This window comes from Lynx rufus, unplaced genomic scaffold, assembly GCF_022079265.1.
Source record: "Lynx rufus isolate CCGP_SWC_20201006 ecotype Redwood Valley unplaced genomic scaffold, mLynRuf1.p SCAF_3, whole genome shotgun sequence".
In the NCBI taxonomy this organism is placed as follows: Eukaryota; Metazoa; Chordata; class Mammalia; order Carnivora; family Felidae; genus Lynx; species Lynx rufus.
Genome location: NW_025814845.1, coordinates 105,758,811 through 105,777,708, shown reverse-complemented (window position 1 = coordinate 105,777,708; position 18,898 = coordinate 105,758,811). Strand labels below are relative to the sequence as shown.

Here is an 18,898-nt window from a genome sequence, read left to right as displayed (position 1 = left end):
GCAACATCCAAAACAATGTTGAATAATTGTGACATTAGTTATTTGTATCTACTAAATGGAATTAGCTCAAATATTTCTGGTTGTAAAAAACAGTAGAAAACATTAAGTTAAACAGCCTTTATCATGTTTACATAATTTTATTCCAGTCCTATTTTACCTTGAGTATTTCATTATGAACGGCTATTCCACTACCAATCTTTTTCTTCATCTTAATTATTGCATTAAGTTCTATATTGTTAAAATGTTTGTCATTAAAATATACAGATATTTTCAGATAAAGTTAGAGAAACAATGTATTTATTATTTGCAAAATTAATTCTAAAAATTTAACTGGTTCCTAAAAAGGCAACAAAATTTTTAAATGAATTTACTAGTAATTTACTTTAAAATATGTTTTTAATTAAATGAATCAAAAGATGAAGCAACTTATTACTGTATTTATTTTTTTATAAAATGCATTTTCAGAAATGTTTCATTAGAAACTGGTGCTACAAAAATAAATATAAAACAAATATACATGTTTACATATGTTACTTATAACATAAATACACATTTACATGTTCAAATATTCAAAAACTCCAGCATGTTTTTTCCATGATTCTCAACATGTCTGAGAAGTAGGGAAAACAATAAAAAAAAGCATAAATATACCACACACCATTCATATTTTTGCTTTTAAAAGACTGTTCAATACAAACATACGAACACAAAGTTTGGGGGCATTTGTTCTAAAAGCAAAGTCAGGCATACTATTTTAATCTATGACCAGTTCATATTTATAAGTTTTATTCTGCTTTGTTTTTTCATTAGGTTATATCCATTATGGTACAGGTTAAAACTGTCTTTTACAGAAAGGCTTTCTGAAAGGCTTTATTTATATTAAATAAAAAAAGTCACTTTACTTGAAAGCCAACAAAGTTATTTATTAGACTTAAAATATCTAAAACGAGTTTTAATCATTCAAAATTAGGATTTGGATTAGAAAACATCAAAAGGATGGAAGAAAGACACTGCAATTTCTGTTTGATGTATTCTGGTAGTTTTTCATTTTCTCCATACCTAAGTGAAGCAAAGAAAAAAAGACAAAAACATAACTTAATTACTTGGTTTGTATGTAAGTACCAAAAGGCATATTATATTTTTCAATAGTTCTTCAATGAGAAGAGGCACCGCAGAAAAACTATACAAAATCATTTCAGTAGATACCTAAATCAAGTTAAGCATATCCAATGTGCTTCCTTTTAAAAGAGACCACTTTCCAAATGTATTTAAATAATAAAAAGAAAATTAGGTCAAAAAACTGGAACCGGCTATATATATAATTTCTAAAACAAGTTTAAAATTGGATTCTTTATTAAATTGAAGGCCCTAAAGAACATACAAAACCTTATTAAATCATTTATTTCAATATATAGAGAAAAAAAATTATATCAAAGGGCTAAATGTCAACCATTATTCTAAGAACTTACCTAGTTGTTTGACCATTTGGTGATGTGTAACTGATGGAAGACACTCCTGCTTGCACAACCAACTGGGACCCATCATTGAACTGAACCCACACAGCTCCACTAGTTAACTAGAAAAACAATAAATGCAAAATTACTATATAGTAGAAGATTTAAAGTTCTTAAAAGTTACTCATGTTTAACAGGTTTTTCACATAGTTAAAAAAAAGCAACCCTCTCAGATAACTACAAATTTGGGGCTGTGATGGTAGTAACACTGAGAATATTCATATCTTTTTAGATTATTCCTTTAATAGCTGGGGCATTATAATATTAAAGTTATTCTAAATGAATCCTTTTTCCCATTTATTTCTACTAGTATGTTGGAGTAGTTTTGCATCCCCTCCCGTACCCCCTACACCTCATTAGCATTTCTAAACAAGAAGAGATTCAGGAAACAACAAAAGTAACATTTTCTTAAATTGTAAGATTTCTTTGTATTTTCTGTCCTTGGGTCACAGAATTTCTCTTCTACCTGAGAATGTTACAACTTAGCTTTTGCAACTTGTTCCTTTAGTCACTGATATTTGATATAGTCACTAATATACAATGTGCCACTCCAAACAGCAGAGAGGAGACATGGAGACTGGAATCAAACAGACCTGGGTTGACATCCAGATTCTGCCAACTAATGAGTAGGACTATGCAAGTCAGTTAACAATTATAAGCCATAATTTTACTACCTATAAAAGGAGATAACACCAACTTTACTAGGTTTTATTTTGGGGAATAACAAGACAATATATATGAAAAACATGGCACTGCATAGCAGGTACTCACCAAATGCTGAGTTCCCTTCATTTATTTCCTACCCACAGAAAGGTTTAGGCTGAATTTTAAACTTCATTGGCAAGTAAAAATTACATGCACTATGCTCAAGTCTCCAACCTTCAAGCTTTCAGATAATATACACATTTAGGCTCATACCTACATATAATTCTGTAAGTTTGGAAGTCAATGTAGACTTAATTTTTAAATGCAAAAATCCTTTTCTGCCTAATGAAAGTTACTATAGTAATAGATTACAAAAAGTTTCTAAAACTTGAATGTCATAAACATCATTCTCAATTCCTAACAATCAGCCACTATCATGACACTTCTATTCTGCCTTTTTTTTTTTTTTTTAATTGAAGCATAGTTGACATTCAATGTTATGTTATATTGAACTTCAGGTATATAATACAGTGATTCAACAATTCTATACAGTATTCAATACTCACCATCTGTCACCATACAACTATATTCCCTATATTATACTTTTCATTTCTGTGACTTATTTGTTTCACAACTAGAAGTTACAAACTAGAAGCTTGTAACGCTTAATCTCCTTTACCTAGTTTGCCAATCGTCTTCCCCTCTGGCAACTATCAGTTTGTTCTTGTTCTCTGTATTTATAAGCTTGTTTGTTTTGTTTTTTTAGCTTTCGCATGTAAAATCATATGATATTTGTTTTTCCCCCGACATGTTTCGCTTAAGGCCCATCCATGCTATGACAAATGGCAAGATTTTATTCTTTTTTATGGCTGACTAATATTCCATTGTATATATACACATACATCTTCTTTATCCACCTATCAATGGACACTAGGCTTTAGAACACTTGTTTTTAAAACTTTAAAAACAAAATCACCTATACCTTAACAATCTGTTATCAACAATACCTAGATTCTTCCAAGTGTATACAAATAAAAAATGTCAAAATGTTTAATATAATCAATGTAAAAAAAGGTATAAAAACTTACTTGCAAAGAGAAATTTGCAAGTAATAATTTATATTTTTTGGTAATTGTCTAATCACTATAAAAACCAAAGAAATTCATACTAAGAAAATTCACTTTTCTAAGAACTTCTCACCTGTGTAGCCCAACCAACATTTTTCACAAAAACAGATTTCAAAAGTTGTGCTGATTTAGGAAGACAATCTTTTAGACTACTAGAAGGGATGTTTGTTCCAGAAGCTGCAGCTGTAAGGCCATGTCCTTCATTTGTAACCATCTATAAACATTAAAAGGAAGATATTATTCCCCAGCCAAATTCAGCAAAAATAGAAGATGACTGGATTTTCATTAGCTTAAAATAATTTTTTAATAACAAAGTTAAAAACTTGAAATATAAACATATAAACAATAAGCTTCAGATTTAAAGTACTAATAAAAAAATGTAAATATATAACTACATTACAGAAAATTAGAAAAATGCAGAAGAAAAATCACATAGTTGCAATTTTCATGTGGGAAGTTTTTCTTTTTTTCCCAAGGTATAATTTTTCATAACTGCAATTATAGGATATATGTACATGTGTGTAAGTATACATACATAGATAAATTTATTTAATTTTGCATTTTTTCCTATATTGCTGTAGTTTTTATTGGCATGATAGTTCACTGAATAAAAATTTAATAAGCTTATGTAACCATGAGACTATCATGGATATTAAAGCAGTAAATGATATTTTACTAGTAAAAATAAAATGAGGGGCACCTGGGTGGCTGAGTCAGTTAAGCGTCTGACTTCAGCTCAGGTCATGATCTCATAGCTGTGGGTTTGAGCCCCACATTAGGCTCTGTGCTGACAGCTCAGAGCCTGGAGCCTGCTTCACATTCTGTGTCTCCCTCCCTCTCTGGCCCTCGCCCCGCTCACACTTTGTCTCTATCTCTCTCTCTCAAAAAGTAAATAAACATTAAAAAAAAAATAAAATGATACATATATTAATATATTTAGCTTTTTCCTAGAGGGGTCAGGTTAGGCCTCACTGAGGTAACATTTAAACTGAGACCTGAAGGGGTCGTCTAGGTGGCTCAGTCGGTAGAGTGTCTGACTTCAACTCAGGTCATGATTTTGTGGTTCTTGAGTTTGAGTTCCGCATCGGGCTCTGTGGTGACAGGTCAGAGCCTGGAGCCTGCTTCAGATTGTTTCTCTCTCTCTCTCTCTCTCTCTCTCTCTCTCTCTCTGACCCTCCCCTGCTCACACTCTGTCTCTCTCAAAAAATAAACATTAAAAAAACAAAACAAAACAAAACTAAGCTGAGACCTGAAGGATGAGAAAGAATTAGCCATTAAGAAGTTGGAGAAAAGTTCCAAGTCAAGTGAATAGCATATGAAAAGGCCCTGAAAGTTTGACTTTCTTGAAGAACTAAAAGAAGGCTCCTGAGGCTCAAGAATAGAGAGTGTAAAGTAGGAAAGGAAAAAGTAGGCAGGTGATAGTAAGGCCATTATAAGGAATTTAAATTTTATATGAACGGCATGAGGCAATCACTGAAGAGTTTAAAGTATAAAAGTGACATATATTTACTTACAGAAGGATTAAATATTGGTGCCTGTTTTGGAGAAGCAGCACTATTTATGCCCATTTTACTCAAAGATGCTCTCTCCCTCATCAAGTAGTTTGGATCCACAGAAGGAAGAGGTGATAAGGTCTTAGGTGAACTAGTAATACCAGGTTTTCTGAAGGGGAAAGAAATGTTCAAATATATTCCCTTAAAGCTTTCAAATTACAGAAAACTAAAAAGTGTTCATAATGTAAACATCAAACATTTTTTTACCATTTCCTACACAATTTAGGCATATTTAAAAAAATTTTCAAGCAATTACCTTCCTATGATTATTGGGAAAAATGGAGCACTTCCACTTTTCTTTTCCTCTTCTGAAATTACTGATTCCAGTGCTAAGCAAATATGATGGCCCTATTTAAAAAAATAGTGCTTTTTGTCATTACTTCACTTCATTTGGAATCACTATTAATTGGTATGAAAAACCTATCACAAGTATGTACATACCTCATTTGCATGGTCCATATACATTTTTATTTCCCCTTTCAAGCTATTAATTTCACTTTCACCTTTTAACGTATAAGATTTCCCTGTCTTTTCAATCACCTGAATTAAATCTTCGGTTTTGTGTATCTTTGCTCCTTAAAGAATAAAAAGAAAACCATTCTTTCATCATTTCTTTAAATATTCCTGTTTATATTCATTACCATACCAGTACATAATAGCTCCTAGATAAGGTATCATTTATATTCACTCACTGATCAGAAATAAAATGAGGCTCTCAAAGTATTCGATAAATATAGGCCATCCATTTTTCTTTTCTGCATATATCTGATTTATATCCAATACTTCTATATTTTAAAAAATTACTAATCTCATACAAAAACATAATTGAAAGATAGTTATATGTGCACTGTGTGAGTGTATGTGCTAGGTGTCCCTTAAAGGAGGGAGCTTTACTGATTAAAAATTAAATCATCTTTATAGAACAGATTTAGAAAATAATATTCTCTGGTTCAACCCTATCCTTTTGCCACATTTATAATTCTCATAATTTGGTATATGTCCATTTGAGGTTCTACTAAGCAATAGGATATTGTTTATTTCATGTAATTTTGTACTATCAACCTGAATGTTGTTAAATTTGAGCTAAATAGGGAAAGAGGACTAATACACATATTATAGAATAAGTTTATTATGAAAGTATATATAAATACAAATTTGTTAACATAATTAACATACACTGTGCTGTGTAATTTATTTGTATGACTATACATCTTTGTGGTGCTGAATTAAAAAAAAAACTACTAAATTATAAACTAAAGGGAAAAAAATTACCATTTTTAAATGGTACTTACCATCATAAAACCAGACCTCAAAATCAGCACCAGGGGAATTCTCCATCAAAATGCATTTAGCGTATTTTGTAAAATAAGTGATTTTGGGTGACTTAGATCTTACAAGGTGTACAAATCTGGAAGCATACTGATATTTTCGCCAGTACTTCTCTAGGGGGAGAAAAAGAAAAAAAATTATCTAATATTAGGAAATAAAGTGTTGATTTGACATACAAATTTCACTGAAAGTTTAATAATTGATATCTACTCTTCCTCAAAAATTCAAGTTGATAGGTTAGTAACCTCATTACCAAAATAAGGTATTGTAGTGATGTAAGTCTATTATTTTAATGAAAACTAAAGATAGTATAATACAATTCTCCAGAAGTATATAACAAAATCTGATGACTAGTATCATGATTATTTAAAAGAAATCTTTCTTTGAATCATTGACTCCTTATTATAAGTAAAGATTCCAGGAAAGTTTTAATAAATGAAATAAAAAAATTTCTACCTGAGATATCAGCATCAGACTCTCAGGAAAAGATATGGTTCTCTTTATGTTAGTAAAGCATAGAATTTTGTGGTCCCAATATACAAAAGTAAGTTTTTGCAATTCCCTGTAACTATAGTCACTTACAGTATTTAAACAGTCTTGTCTACCTGTTTGCATTTCTAATAGGGTTAGATTAGATATATTTTCTTGTTTGTTTCTAAAGTCACCTCAGTGACATCTTACTATTCAATATTTAATTCCCCCCATCCATAATATCCAGAAACTGGACAAGGAGTCATTTGGTTAACCATAATTATAAATGATCACTTATGTAGCATAGTTATGGTTTTAAAAGTCAAGAATTAGATATTTCAAGTTGAATTTTAAACATGATTCTAGACAAGTTAGTAACTAAACAAGTGTACAAGTTATATTTGTGTGATATATGACTAATATTCCAGTTAGTTTTTATTTAAATGTGACAACACAGAATATGAATAAATTTGGATTTGGATTAGTAAGGTCTACCATATCTCACCACATATAAAGTATGAGAACGTGAGCTACAGCCTGCCTGAAGCAAGACATTTACAATCTATGATATTCTCATATATAGAGTTTATGTATATATAAATTATCTAAGTTTATTCCCTGGTAAATTTACATACCTGGTAAATTGTCAAAGCTATACCTACTGATGTTGTCAGTAGGGGATGGTGGTCTATCAGCAAGAGGAAAACCTCTTCCATCATTTGGATAATAAATAGTGATCTGCCAAAAAATTGTTTAAGAATTCTAATTATATGCCATTAAGTTAAAGTGCTGTATTTCGTTAATAAAATTTGAAAAGCTCACATGTAAAATTAAAATATTATTTTATTGAAAATGCTAAATATTCTCTAGAAGTCATTATTTTGCTTTTCAAACTTAAGCTTAAAGTTCAGATTTTGCTACAAGTTATAATTATTTTTGAAACCACAATAATTAAATATATCTAGTATACTATTTTACTTTTTGAATTTAAGAGATATTATCATATTAAGAAAACCAATTTTTTAAAAGATTTTTTAAAGTTTATTTATTTATTTTGTGAGAGAGAGAGAGGGAGAATCTCAAGCAGGCTCTGTACTGTTACCATGGAGCCAGATGCAGGGCTCCATCTCACAAACTCTGAGCCAAAATCAAGAGTTGAATGCTTAACCGACTGAGCCACCCTGGTCCCCCAAGAAAACCAATTTTTAAAACTTTTAACAATATCCCTGTAGAATGAATTGGAATGCTAAATGATAATTTGAAGTTGCAAGATAATAAAGTAAAGCCACATTACCATGTTTCCGTCACTAGATATTTGAAGAACTTCTTTCACATATTCTTGAGATGTATGTTCCTTTAGAAGCTCCACACATACCTCCTCTGAATCAAGTATACTAACCTTAAAAAAAAAACACAAAAAGACTAAAATTTAACAACAATACTCTTGTTTACTACAATAGCTCTGACATATACAATACTTAAAAGTACTTAACCATAGCAGAAACAAAACTTAAAGTCAAAATCAAGTGGCTGCTTCTCTGCAAGTCTAAACCAGGGGTGTATTTGAGCACAACTGTGAAACATACGGAGCAAAGGTAAGAAGGCATAATTAAGTGTGAAATGATAACCAGTAAGCAGAATGAAAGCAGAAGGTAGGGGTGGAGAATAAAGACTTTGAAAAGACAATAGCAAGCCAAACAAAGGCAAGACTGGGTGAAATAGAAAACAAGGTATAAACAGAGAAAGATGGAATTAAAAAATAAAAATCACTATTTCCAATTCATACATCAGTTTAAACTCTAAACTTGATTTTATGCATATTCCTTTTCTTTAAATAGTTTAGTATCAGATGTTAAAAAAAATTGTATTTTCTATTTTACCTTTCTAAGACTGGCCTAAATACAGAAACAAAAGTAAAAGATAACATTAATTTAGTAATTGCAGCTGTGAATAAAATAATACTTAACACAGTATTTAGCCAGTGTTATTTTTAAATATTTCTCATTATTAATAATTTAAAATTCAAAAGTTATCAGTATCAATTCACCATTCTTAAAGTAGCCAGAAGAAAGCAAGAGCTATTTTTCTATAAACTCCCAGTCTCTTTTCTTTTAAATGAGTTTATCATGTAAATATCAAAAGTACAGGGACTAAAGAAACATATTTGACACAGGAAACCATATACTCAAGGAAAATATCACATAGTAATTTAGAAAAATGATAGACATACCACAGCCTTTTTCGTTTTCTGTCTAATTGGTTTTAACCTGTAAGCAGTCAAAGGAGATGTGATGCTTCGTAATGTACGTTTCTGATAACCCAATGGTGGCTCCATACCCCTAGTCTTGCTTTGTTCAGAAAGAGGATCTGAGCCAAAAATAGATTCTTGTTGAATTATCTCAGGTTTACTTTGAAATGCAGTCATATATTTCATGGTATTCAGCTGTTTTGTAGAATGCACATTATCAGAAGCATCGGGGCTCTTTTTGGCTCGTGTATCAGTCCAAGCATTTCTTGATCTGTCCTGCAAATCTGGATGGCCCTGGAAATCTCTGTTTGGGCTAATGCTGTTGTGCTCGGCAGTTTCTCTTAAATGAGCTATAATATACACAGAATTAAGCAATTTAGTGCATAATTAAAAAACTGAGTCTTCAGAACACAATGTCATGCTGGTATTATTTTAACAGGAATTTTTTTTGAGGTACAAAAGAGATCTAGTAAAAAATGCTCATATTTCCAACAAATACACAGTTTTATGATATGACATAATAAAAGAATGACTTTAAAAGAATATTTTAAGCCAGATTGAAAAGAAATACCTTTATACTCCTAAAACTAAGAAAATATATTATTACGAAATTATTTATTCAATCAAGGCAAAATCTAGTCACGTGGGGTCACTTACTAATTCTAAAACAAGCAACTGCCAATGCTCCAATAAGTACAGATTTGAGAGGAATTCCAAGGTAATCATTCTATGTAATATATAAATTTACTCTCTTTAAGCTGAGGACCATCTATTCCATCTTTACTTACAAAATATGCAAGTAAAAGCAAAAACAATATACGAAATAGCTTTAATAATATTTAATAATACAGGCATATTTGCATCACAATCTAAAAGTTCTTGTTGAGGGGCGCCTGGGTAGCTCAGTCGGTTAGGCGTCCGACTTCAGCTCAGGTCATGATCTCACGGTCTGTGAGTTCGAGCCCCGCATCGGGCTCTGTGCTGACAGCTCAGAGCCTGGAGCCTGCTTAAGACTCTGTGTCTCCCTCTCTCTCTGCCCCTCCCCCACTCACACTCTGTCTCTCTCTCCTCAAAAATAAATAAACATTAAAAAAAAAAGTTCTTGTTGAATTTTACCCATATCTATTTTATGTGATTTTAGAGTTCACAAAAGAACATTATTTTTTTTTAATCCCTTAAAATGATTAGACTACATTCTAAGGCAATTTTTTAAATGCTAACCTCTAAATATTTGTATTGCAATTTTTTCCTTAAATGACTTCTTAGTGCCTTTCCTCCCCCTACTCCCAATGACAGAAAATATTTTGTACCAAATAATATACTTTAAAATTGCAGCAGCACCAGATTATAAATAAGCTTATTTCTCCTTTTCAGATATATCCATATTACCAAATAAAAGTACCTATAAACACAACAGAAGGTTAAGTGCAAGATTACATACATGGCAATTTTATAGTTTAAAAAACATAAACTTGAATTATCATCATCAACAAGTACACATAAAAAGATTAATTCCCTTTTAGACTCTTGAAAAGAATATATAATTTTTAAAAAGAAAAAAAGAAAGACTTGAGGTGACATAACAACTCTGCTTAGATTACAGTCATATTAAATACTCTTTATCTGAAGTAACATGATACTTAGTAAAAAATGATCTCCTCCTCCCCATATGTTTTCTTTTCTATTCTCTTTTTTCTCATCATTATTTTCCAACCCACCTTCTGTGAGTCTGTCATGTTCATTAATAAGAAATGTTTAACTTTCAAACTCTATACCTAAAATGACTTGGATGACAGCTGTTTAAAAATGTTTAGGTTTTGGGGTGCCTGGCTGGCTCAGTCAGTAGAGCATATAACTCTTGATCACAAGTTCATTAATTCAAGCCCCATGTTCAGCCTAGAGCTTACTTAAAAAAAAATGTTTAGGTTGTAGTGGTTGGGTACTTTAGCGTTACATGAGGTCCCATCAATAAACCATGATGTCCATATCAGCCTCTACTTAAAAATAAGGTCAACCATCTTTTGATTATTTTATAGGCATTGATAGGTGCTTACTATACATAGGCTGTAAGAGCACAGGGATAAAAAAGTTTCTGAGCCAGGCTGCTTTGGATTAGAATCCAGGGTTGGAATCCTGGCTCCCCTACTTATGGGAGTGTAGCTTGGCAAACTAAGCTCTGTATAACACAATTTCCTCATGTGTAAGATAGGGCTAATGATAATATCTTCTATTTTGTGTGTGAGAATTTAGTAAGTTAATATTTGTTAAGCATTAAGGACAGTAGCTGATAGAACAAATATTTAAAATGAGTAAAGAGTTATTATTACCGTTACTGTAATATAGTTTATGGAAAATATATTATTTTCTTTTTTTTGAAAATGTATTATTTTCTTAAGAAGCCCCAAACAGAAAACGTACCCTTTATTTGCAGATTCCCAAACCATTGTTGTACCATTTCAGTCTGTGATGTCTGGTCTGGAAACGGAAAAGGAGTTTTTCCTGGACCAAGATGATTGGAGCTAAACAGAGAAAAAGAATTCTCAAAAATTAATAAAAAATTATCAGGTAATAACTTTTTAAGATAAAAATATTTTAAAAAGGTAGTTATCTTTTGATCTGAATATCTGAAAATTTTAGGGTAACTGTAGAAACCAATATTTGCATAACCAAAATGTCTCTAAGAAGCTAAACTTCCAGACCAAAATGCCCATACTGTGACAATGTTTCTATATAGCTACTGCCCTCTTGTAATTTAAGCATAAAAACCAAAGAACAGAAAACGGATAAAATAAACACTACAGTAACTGAAAAAATTAGCCTTCATGTGAGAAGCAGTCAGTAATATGATTACTCATCATTGGCTCAGCCTGTGTGTGTGTGTGTGTGTGTGTGTGTGTGTGTGTGTGAGAGAGAGAGAGAGAGAGAGAGAGAGAGAGAGAGGGAGACAGAGAGAGAGAGAGGGAGAGGGAGAAAGAGAGAGATAAAGGTGGGGGGAGAAGGAGAAAGGGAGGGGAGAGGGTGGAGGGTGGGGAGAGAAAGAAAGAATGAATAGTTACTATTAGAGTACTTTAGAAATCAGACACATTTAATATACTTTGCACTACAGACCTGCTTCATATAAAATGAAAAATGAAAATAAAAATTCTAAAATATTAAAATACTACAAAGACATTCATGAGCACATACACTCATTTTGAAAGTCTCTTAACTATAAGTAAAAATCATCATTCTGGGGGCACCTAGGTGGCTCAGTCAGTTAAGCGACTGACTGCAGCTCAGGTCATGATCTTGCAGTTCGTGAGTTCCCGTCTCGTGTCGGGCTCTGCACTGACAGCTCAGAGCCTGGACTCTGCTTTGGACTCTGTGTCTCTCTCTCAAAAATAAATAAATGTTTTAAAAAAATAAAAAAAAAATCATTCTGATTCTCTAATAAGAAATAGAAATCATAGTTAACATCTGATGTTAGAAAAAATTAACCCCCCTTAGTTAGGTGCAGCTTCATATTTGTGCTAATGTAACATTTATAGAAAAAATGCTTTTGATAGAATTATTCTTACAGTGCTTGATCATTATCAGGTCTTTCAAAAGATCCAGAACTATTGCATGTCTTTTCCTTAAAGACGTGAAAAACATTGACATTGCTGTTTGTAGGTGAGTATCTTTCTTCGTCTACTCCTGGTCTTTTGGATTTTGACAGCATTTCAGCTGAGTGACATCGTTCCATTGTATTTGTTTTTGCTCGAGACTGACTATTAAAAGTGCCAGATCTATCAGAGGAATGGGCTCTGCGAAGGTATCGAGAGTGTGGCCTTTCTTCTGCATCCTGGATTACTCTTCCCCTTCCACTATTACTGGTTTCTTGTTCTTGGTTTCCCCACTGAGTATAAAAACTGCTTCCATCTCCTGAAGAAGAAAAATCGCTTGTATTTTTATTCTTTGGAAATATAGTCATTTTATTTGGGAGTGGCTGACCAATCAAAAGTCGTCTTCTGTCAAATAAACTACCACTTATACTGGTACTGGAAGAAGCTGTAATTGCAGTAGAAATTGTGGCATGTCCACTGTCAATGGAGTCTTCTACAGTTCCTAAATCTTTACTTTTTGTTGAAGAATTTCGGGACATAAAAGGATGGTCTAATACTGAAGACAAACTTAAACGATCTGCTGGATTTCTACGAAGTAACTGGTGAATAAGGTCCTTGGCCTCTCTTGTCAAAAAAGTTGGCATTTCATAATCTGCCAATACTACTTTATTTAATGTGTTCTTGACTGTGTCAGTGTCAAATGGTGGTCTCCCAATAAGCAACGTATAAAACATACAGCCCAAGGACCAAACATCAGATTCAAGTCCATGTGCACTTCGAGTTGCAATTTCTGGTGAAATGTAATTAGGAGTTCCACATAATGTATAGTGCTTTTCATGTGGCATTTTCAATTGAGTTGCCAGCCCAAAATCAGCAATCTTGATGTTCATATTACGTGTAAGTAAGAGGTTAGAAAGTGTGAGATCCCGGTGTAATATACCATGAGAATGGAGATACAACATTCCTGTGATGATCTGGTGCATGAAGTGTCGAGCTGTTAGAACGCAAACAATAAAATTTACAATTTAGAAAATCTGAAAGGTTCAGTACTTACAATCTTAGAATTCAGTATTTAGAAACCCAAGTACATGTGCCACAATATTACATTAGAACACCAGCTTGCAGCTTAGTAGTTTGATAAACCAAAATACTACTATGATAATTTCTTAAGATTTTTAAACTTTTAAAACAACTAGGCACTTCTGCTAATCTTTGTCCTTCCTAACTGATGCATTAAGGAGTTTAATATTATTAGCAATTGGGAGAGACTTGAGTAACTAGGGTACCCAGAAGGTCATAGCAATTAAGAGAAAATATTTATAATTGCACGAACAATTCATAAATACATTTTATTGTAAAAAAGAAAAAAAGAAAGCAAGTAAAGTTCCTCTGATGTCCTCCCAAGCCCTAACAAAAAAATAACCGCTATTAATAGTGTATATATATTATTTTATATAAATTTACAGAAATACACTGTAATAAATGTTATATGTAAAAAGGTATAGAAATATATATATTCATTATTTTCCCCACTTCACAGTATTTCTTGAAATATTTCCATATCAGTACACATAAATCTTCATTTTATTTAATTGCTATTAATGAGTAATTTCCGTTACTTCAAGATTACAAAAACATAGCAATAAACATTCTGGAAATGCTTGTTTTCTTGTGCATATGTATGGGGTGGTTCTCTATGTTAAATTCAAGCAATAGAATCACTGGGTTGAAGGATAAAATTTAGCATTTTAAGGAGCACCTGGGTGGCTCAGTCAGTATAGCATGAGACTCTTATCCTCAGGGTTGTGTGCTCAAGCCACACATAAAAAAAAATTAGTATTTTAATACTTGCCAAATTGTCCTCCAAAAGGTTGTATTTTCATGCACATCCTTGTTAAAAATTGGTAGTCTCAATCCAATGATTGAAAAAATGGTATTCCATTATCTTAGTTGGCATTCTTTTGATTATACTATAGAGTTTGAGCATCTTTTCATACATTTATTTATTGGCCATTTGTACTTTCTCTTCTGTGAAGTCTGCTTAGATCCCTTGCCCATTTTTCTACTGGACTATCCTTTTTTGTTAGGCAGCCCTTGTATTTTTTTTTAAAAGTTTATTTAATTATTTTGAGAGACTGTGGGAGCTGGGGCAGGGTGGGATGGGGAAGGGGAGGGAGGGGGAGGGGGAGAGAGAGGGAGAGAGAGAGAGAGAGAGAGAGAGAGAGAGAGAGAGAGAGAATCCTAAGGAGTCTCCATGAGGTCAATGTGCAGAGCCCAATGTGGGGCTCGAACCCACGAACTGTGGCCAAAATCAAGAGCCAGACGCTCAACCGACTGAGCCACCCAGGCACCCCAACATCCCTTGTATTTTTTTAAATTAATTTGCCAGTCATACAGTTTACAAATATTTACTCCTATCTTTGTTTTAAATTTGACCTAACCTTTTATCAAACACGTTCTTAATTTTAATTAAGTCAAATTCATAATTCTTTTCCTTTATAGTTTTTATAGTTTGTCTTATTTAAGAAGGCCTTACTCTTACACAGTATTAAAAAAAATGCAATACTTCTCATTAACATGCATACGAATATTTTTTAACTCGTATTATTACCTTGAATCAAAGAATATGAACATTTGCATATTCAATACATATGTCCAAACTGTTTTCAAATGGGTTATAGACTTAAATATACAAAAAGTGTAACAACAATCACATTTTAGCTTACCTGCAATCTCAGTTACCAGGATGAGATAACTAGAAAACAATTATTTGTGTGACGACTTACGGACCTTATTTGATACTAATCTGAACAGTAAAAAGTTACTTATAAGAAACTGGAGAAGTTGAAACTGACTACACATTTGATAATAAGGAATTATTGGGTGTGATAATGATTCTGTGGTTACTGTTATTGTTTTTTTAAGTTCTGATCTTTTAAAGATATATACCAAAATATTTATACATACAAAGATGTCGATGTCTACAATTAGCTTGAAAATACTATGGAAAATTGAGGAATAAGAAGTGTACAGATGAAACATTTGATCATGAATTGATAGTTTTGGAAGCTGAGTGGTAACTTCATGAGGGCTCATTATACTACTCTCTCAACTTATATGTTTCACATTTTCTATAATAAATGATTTTAACAGTTATCTGTGTTTCACTTAGAAACTACTTTATAGACATCAATAGCATTATAAACAGTTTATTTCTAGATTTAAAAGGATACTAAATTGCTACCAATGATTTAATTTAAAATGTGGTTTTGGGGAAAGATGGATAACGAATTTCTCCTTTTACTTCTGTAATGCTTGAATTATTTACAGGAATTAGCAGCTTTTCTAATTTTGAGGGGATGAGAAGTCTCCTTTTCTAACCCAAAGTAATTGAAACAGTTTTATTAAGCGTTACAAAATAGCACATTCCTCAAAAACTAGTTTTTAAAGAGTAAAATTTATATATACCAAAAAAAAAAAAAAAAGAAAGAAAAAGAAATAGAAGCCACCTACCTTCATTTTCTGAGAATGGTTTCATTCTGTTCTTTAGATACCTGTTCATTTCTCCATTATGGCACATTTCTAATACTAGATATACATAATTGTTATCTTCAAAATAGTTATACAACTGAAATGTAAAAGGGCACAATAAGTGATAAAATATAAAAATTCAATGTTCTTAGGTTACATCTACAAAATTTGTATCTTACCTCTAAGATAGAAGGATGTTTCAATTGGCAATGTATTTTCACCTCATTTTGGACTCTCTGTACCATTCCAGCTTTGTACATGGCTTTTTTATCTATCTAAAAATAACATGAGACATTTAAATGTTGATAATAAACTTCTAAATGTGAAGTTTTCAAAAATTAACTTTGAAGAGAAAGTATACTTTAAAATATTGTTAAGTCCTTTTATCTACTTATGAGATCAATTTACTCTGTGTGTTTTCCCCATACACCTAACAAAGAGCTTGGCACAGTGAACATTCAGTAAGTTTACCCAATGTATTCTAGTATCTTCTCCCAACTGAAAGAATTTAATAGCACAGCAATCATATCTATAACAACAACAAAAACAACAAAAATCTAGCCAAACTTTATTTTTCCCCTGTTCCTCTTTTTCTTCTAGACAAGCTTTAAAACAAAACTTCCCTTCCCTTTCCCTGCTTTTTAAGATAAGTGATTCTTAATTTGCTTGTGTACTCCTATTAGAATGACCCCCTAACAATCAAGAAAATTTTAGGTTGTTACAGTGTAATATAGAACTATGCACAAGTAGTACTCATTATTATAAACAAATTATTTGTTCTTTGATGTCTATCAATTACTCCAAGTTTTCATAACAAATACTAGGTTTACTGAACATTAATGAAAATAAAACACTTATTTAAGCATAGTCAAGGTTCTCCTAAGATGTATCTGTAAAGTCAATTGCTGGACTTGGCACTAATTGCTGGACTTGGCACTATTGTCTTCTGCCTAAGCAATGAGTTCTCTCTACCCATAAAAAAAAAAAAAAGGCTCACAGGTAAGGAGTTTCTGGCATCTCAAGTCATCTCTCTAATTACCTACAAAGTAGAGGTGAAAATTTGATTAATATATTCTTACCATTTTGATTGCAACTTCCAAACCAGTGTGAACGGACTCAGCTCTGTAAACACCAGCAAATGATCCTTTACCAAGCAGACTGCCAACTTTAAAGTCCTTAAAAGTTAAAATGAAAGAACATGTGTGATGACTCACAGGAATAAAGAAGAAAGAGAAGAAGAGACTGGAAAAAGACGATAAAATGGATCGGGAGGGGAATAGGAATTTAAATTCAAGCAAGTATTACACCTCAATAGAGCAGGTGTCTGGGGTGGAAAGCATGTTGACGCCTTGCGGGGATCCCTGAAAGTCTAGGCTTGGCTTCAAGATACAGCACCCTAATGAACTGCTTCCTCAACCTCAATGCAGCTTCAGCACCTTGCTCCCATCTCCAGCCAACCCCTGGGAGCAGAGGGCACGGGTGGAATCCCGCCGCAGCTCCCGCCGGAGGTAACCGCCATCCCCCAGGAGAAGGGGGAGGCAGCTTTGCCTTGTTCTAGCGCGGCAGCCCCGGCGGGATAGCCAACTTGAAGCCTTGGTGTTTGGAGACAGAAGGGCGGGGCCGCGAGCGACTCACCTGTACCCCACCACTCCAGCCAGAGGGGCGGGGCGCTCCGCCCCTAGACAGGCAGGCCTGGCGGTTAGGACTCTCCCAAAGCACCTCAGCGCCCACCCCGCAGCCGTTAGATTCGTCTGGTCCCCCTTCTGCAGTAGTCTCGAGTCCCGCCACTCCAACTCCCCCACCGCCCACCCCGCGGGGGATTGCCAAGTCTTTTCACCTCGATCTTCTCCCCGATGCAGGTCGCCATATTTCCAGGCTCAGGCCTGTGCTCCCCAGATTAGCTTCCTTCACGCAGTCCCTTCTAGGCAGCGCTCCAAGCAGCCAGCCGGTCTTGGCGCCCATCAGGCTTGGCTCTCTAGGCCGCCGCTCCTGGCGACGGCTGCACGGCTACCGAATGGCCTCCCGGGCACCTTCCGAGACCTGGGCGGCGCCTCTGCGCTCCCATTTTGAAAAACTCCCGCCGATTGCCGTCCTTGCCAGACTGGTGGTGACGTAAAGAGACCGGCCGCTGTGGAGAGGCTGCGCCCGGTGCGCATGCGTAACAGGCTCTGCTTCACGGCTTGGTGAAGTTTCATTAGGGCCTAGGACCGGAAGTGCTCGGGCGTCTTGTGGCAATACTGGGAAATGTTGGCAGTCAAACTTTCAGAAGACCGGGTTCGCTGTGAGTAAACGAACTAGACTGAAAGAGGAGACTTACAGCTGGTAGGCTACTCAATTCACGGTCTGGAAAACTAGTTCCATTTCTGTAAAGGATTTTAAGAGTTCAAACGTTTAAACTTGACAGAAGAGCATAGGAAAAAAAATATTACCTAGCTTAAACACCATTTACACCTCTGTTTATTCCATCGGTTACTGCAATGAATGTGTGCGGTGCTTTAAGAAATTGAACTCTGTTCTTTATTTTTGGCATATTGCTATGAATTATAATGTCATTTGTATAGCCACTTAACATTTAAGAGATCTCAGACTATTGATCAAAAGAGACCTTTATAAGATTGGAATGATCCACTTTTTGCAGATGAAAAGATTGTGGTATTCATTAAGGATTTATAATGAACTACTACACAAACATAGATCTTCTGTTTATAAATGGAAAACTGTTTTCTTTTACATTAATGGATATATTAAGTTTACTTAAGTTTGCCTACTTGCAAACTAAAATACTATTTAGAGAAAAGTCAACTTTTCCCTTCATTTCTGGACTCCTTCCTTAAAGGTTATATGTTCTAATGCTTGAACGGTTGGTTTCAGAGTCCAGTCTTCCAAGTAGCCTTGC

The 18,898-nt window shown here is 33.7% G+C and overlaps 1 protein-coding gene across 1 annotated transcript; it reads right to left on the bottom strand.

Annotated features, from left to right (window-relative positions):
* Nucleotides 1-758: 758 nt before the first annotated feature.
* PLK4 (polo like kinase 4) lies at nucleotides 759-18,078 on the bottom strand. The gene is made up of 16 exons (XM_047091809.1): nucleotides 17,840-18,078; nucleotides 17,082-17,177; nucleotides 16,182-16,277; nucleotides 15,985-16,099; nucleotides 12,445-13,465; nucleotides 11,306-11,406; nucleotides 8,870-9,237; nucleotides 7,934-8,038; nucleotides 7,275-7,377; nucleotides 6,132-6,281; nucleotides 5,281-5,414; nucleotides 5,096-5,187; nucleotides 4,801-4,948; nucleotides 3,360-3,500; nucleotides 1,470-1,576; nucleotides 759-1,059 (listed from the first exon to the last, which is right to left on the bottom strand). The coding sequence occupies exons 1-16, from the start codon at nucleotides 17,867-17,869 to the stop codon at nucleotides 957-959; spliced, it is 2,910 nt and encodes a 969-aa protein (XP_046947765.1). The 5' UTR covers nucleotides 17,870-18,078; the 3' UTR covers nucleotides 759-956.
* Nucleotides 18,079-18,898: the final 820 nt, after the last annotated feature.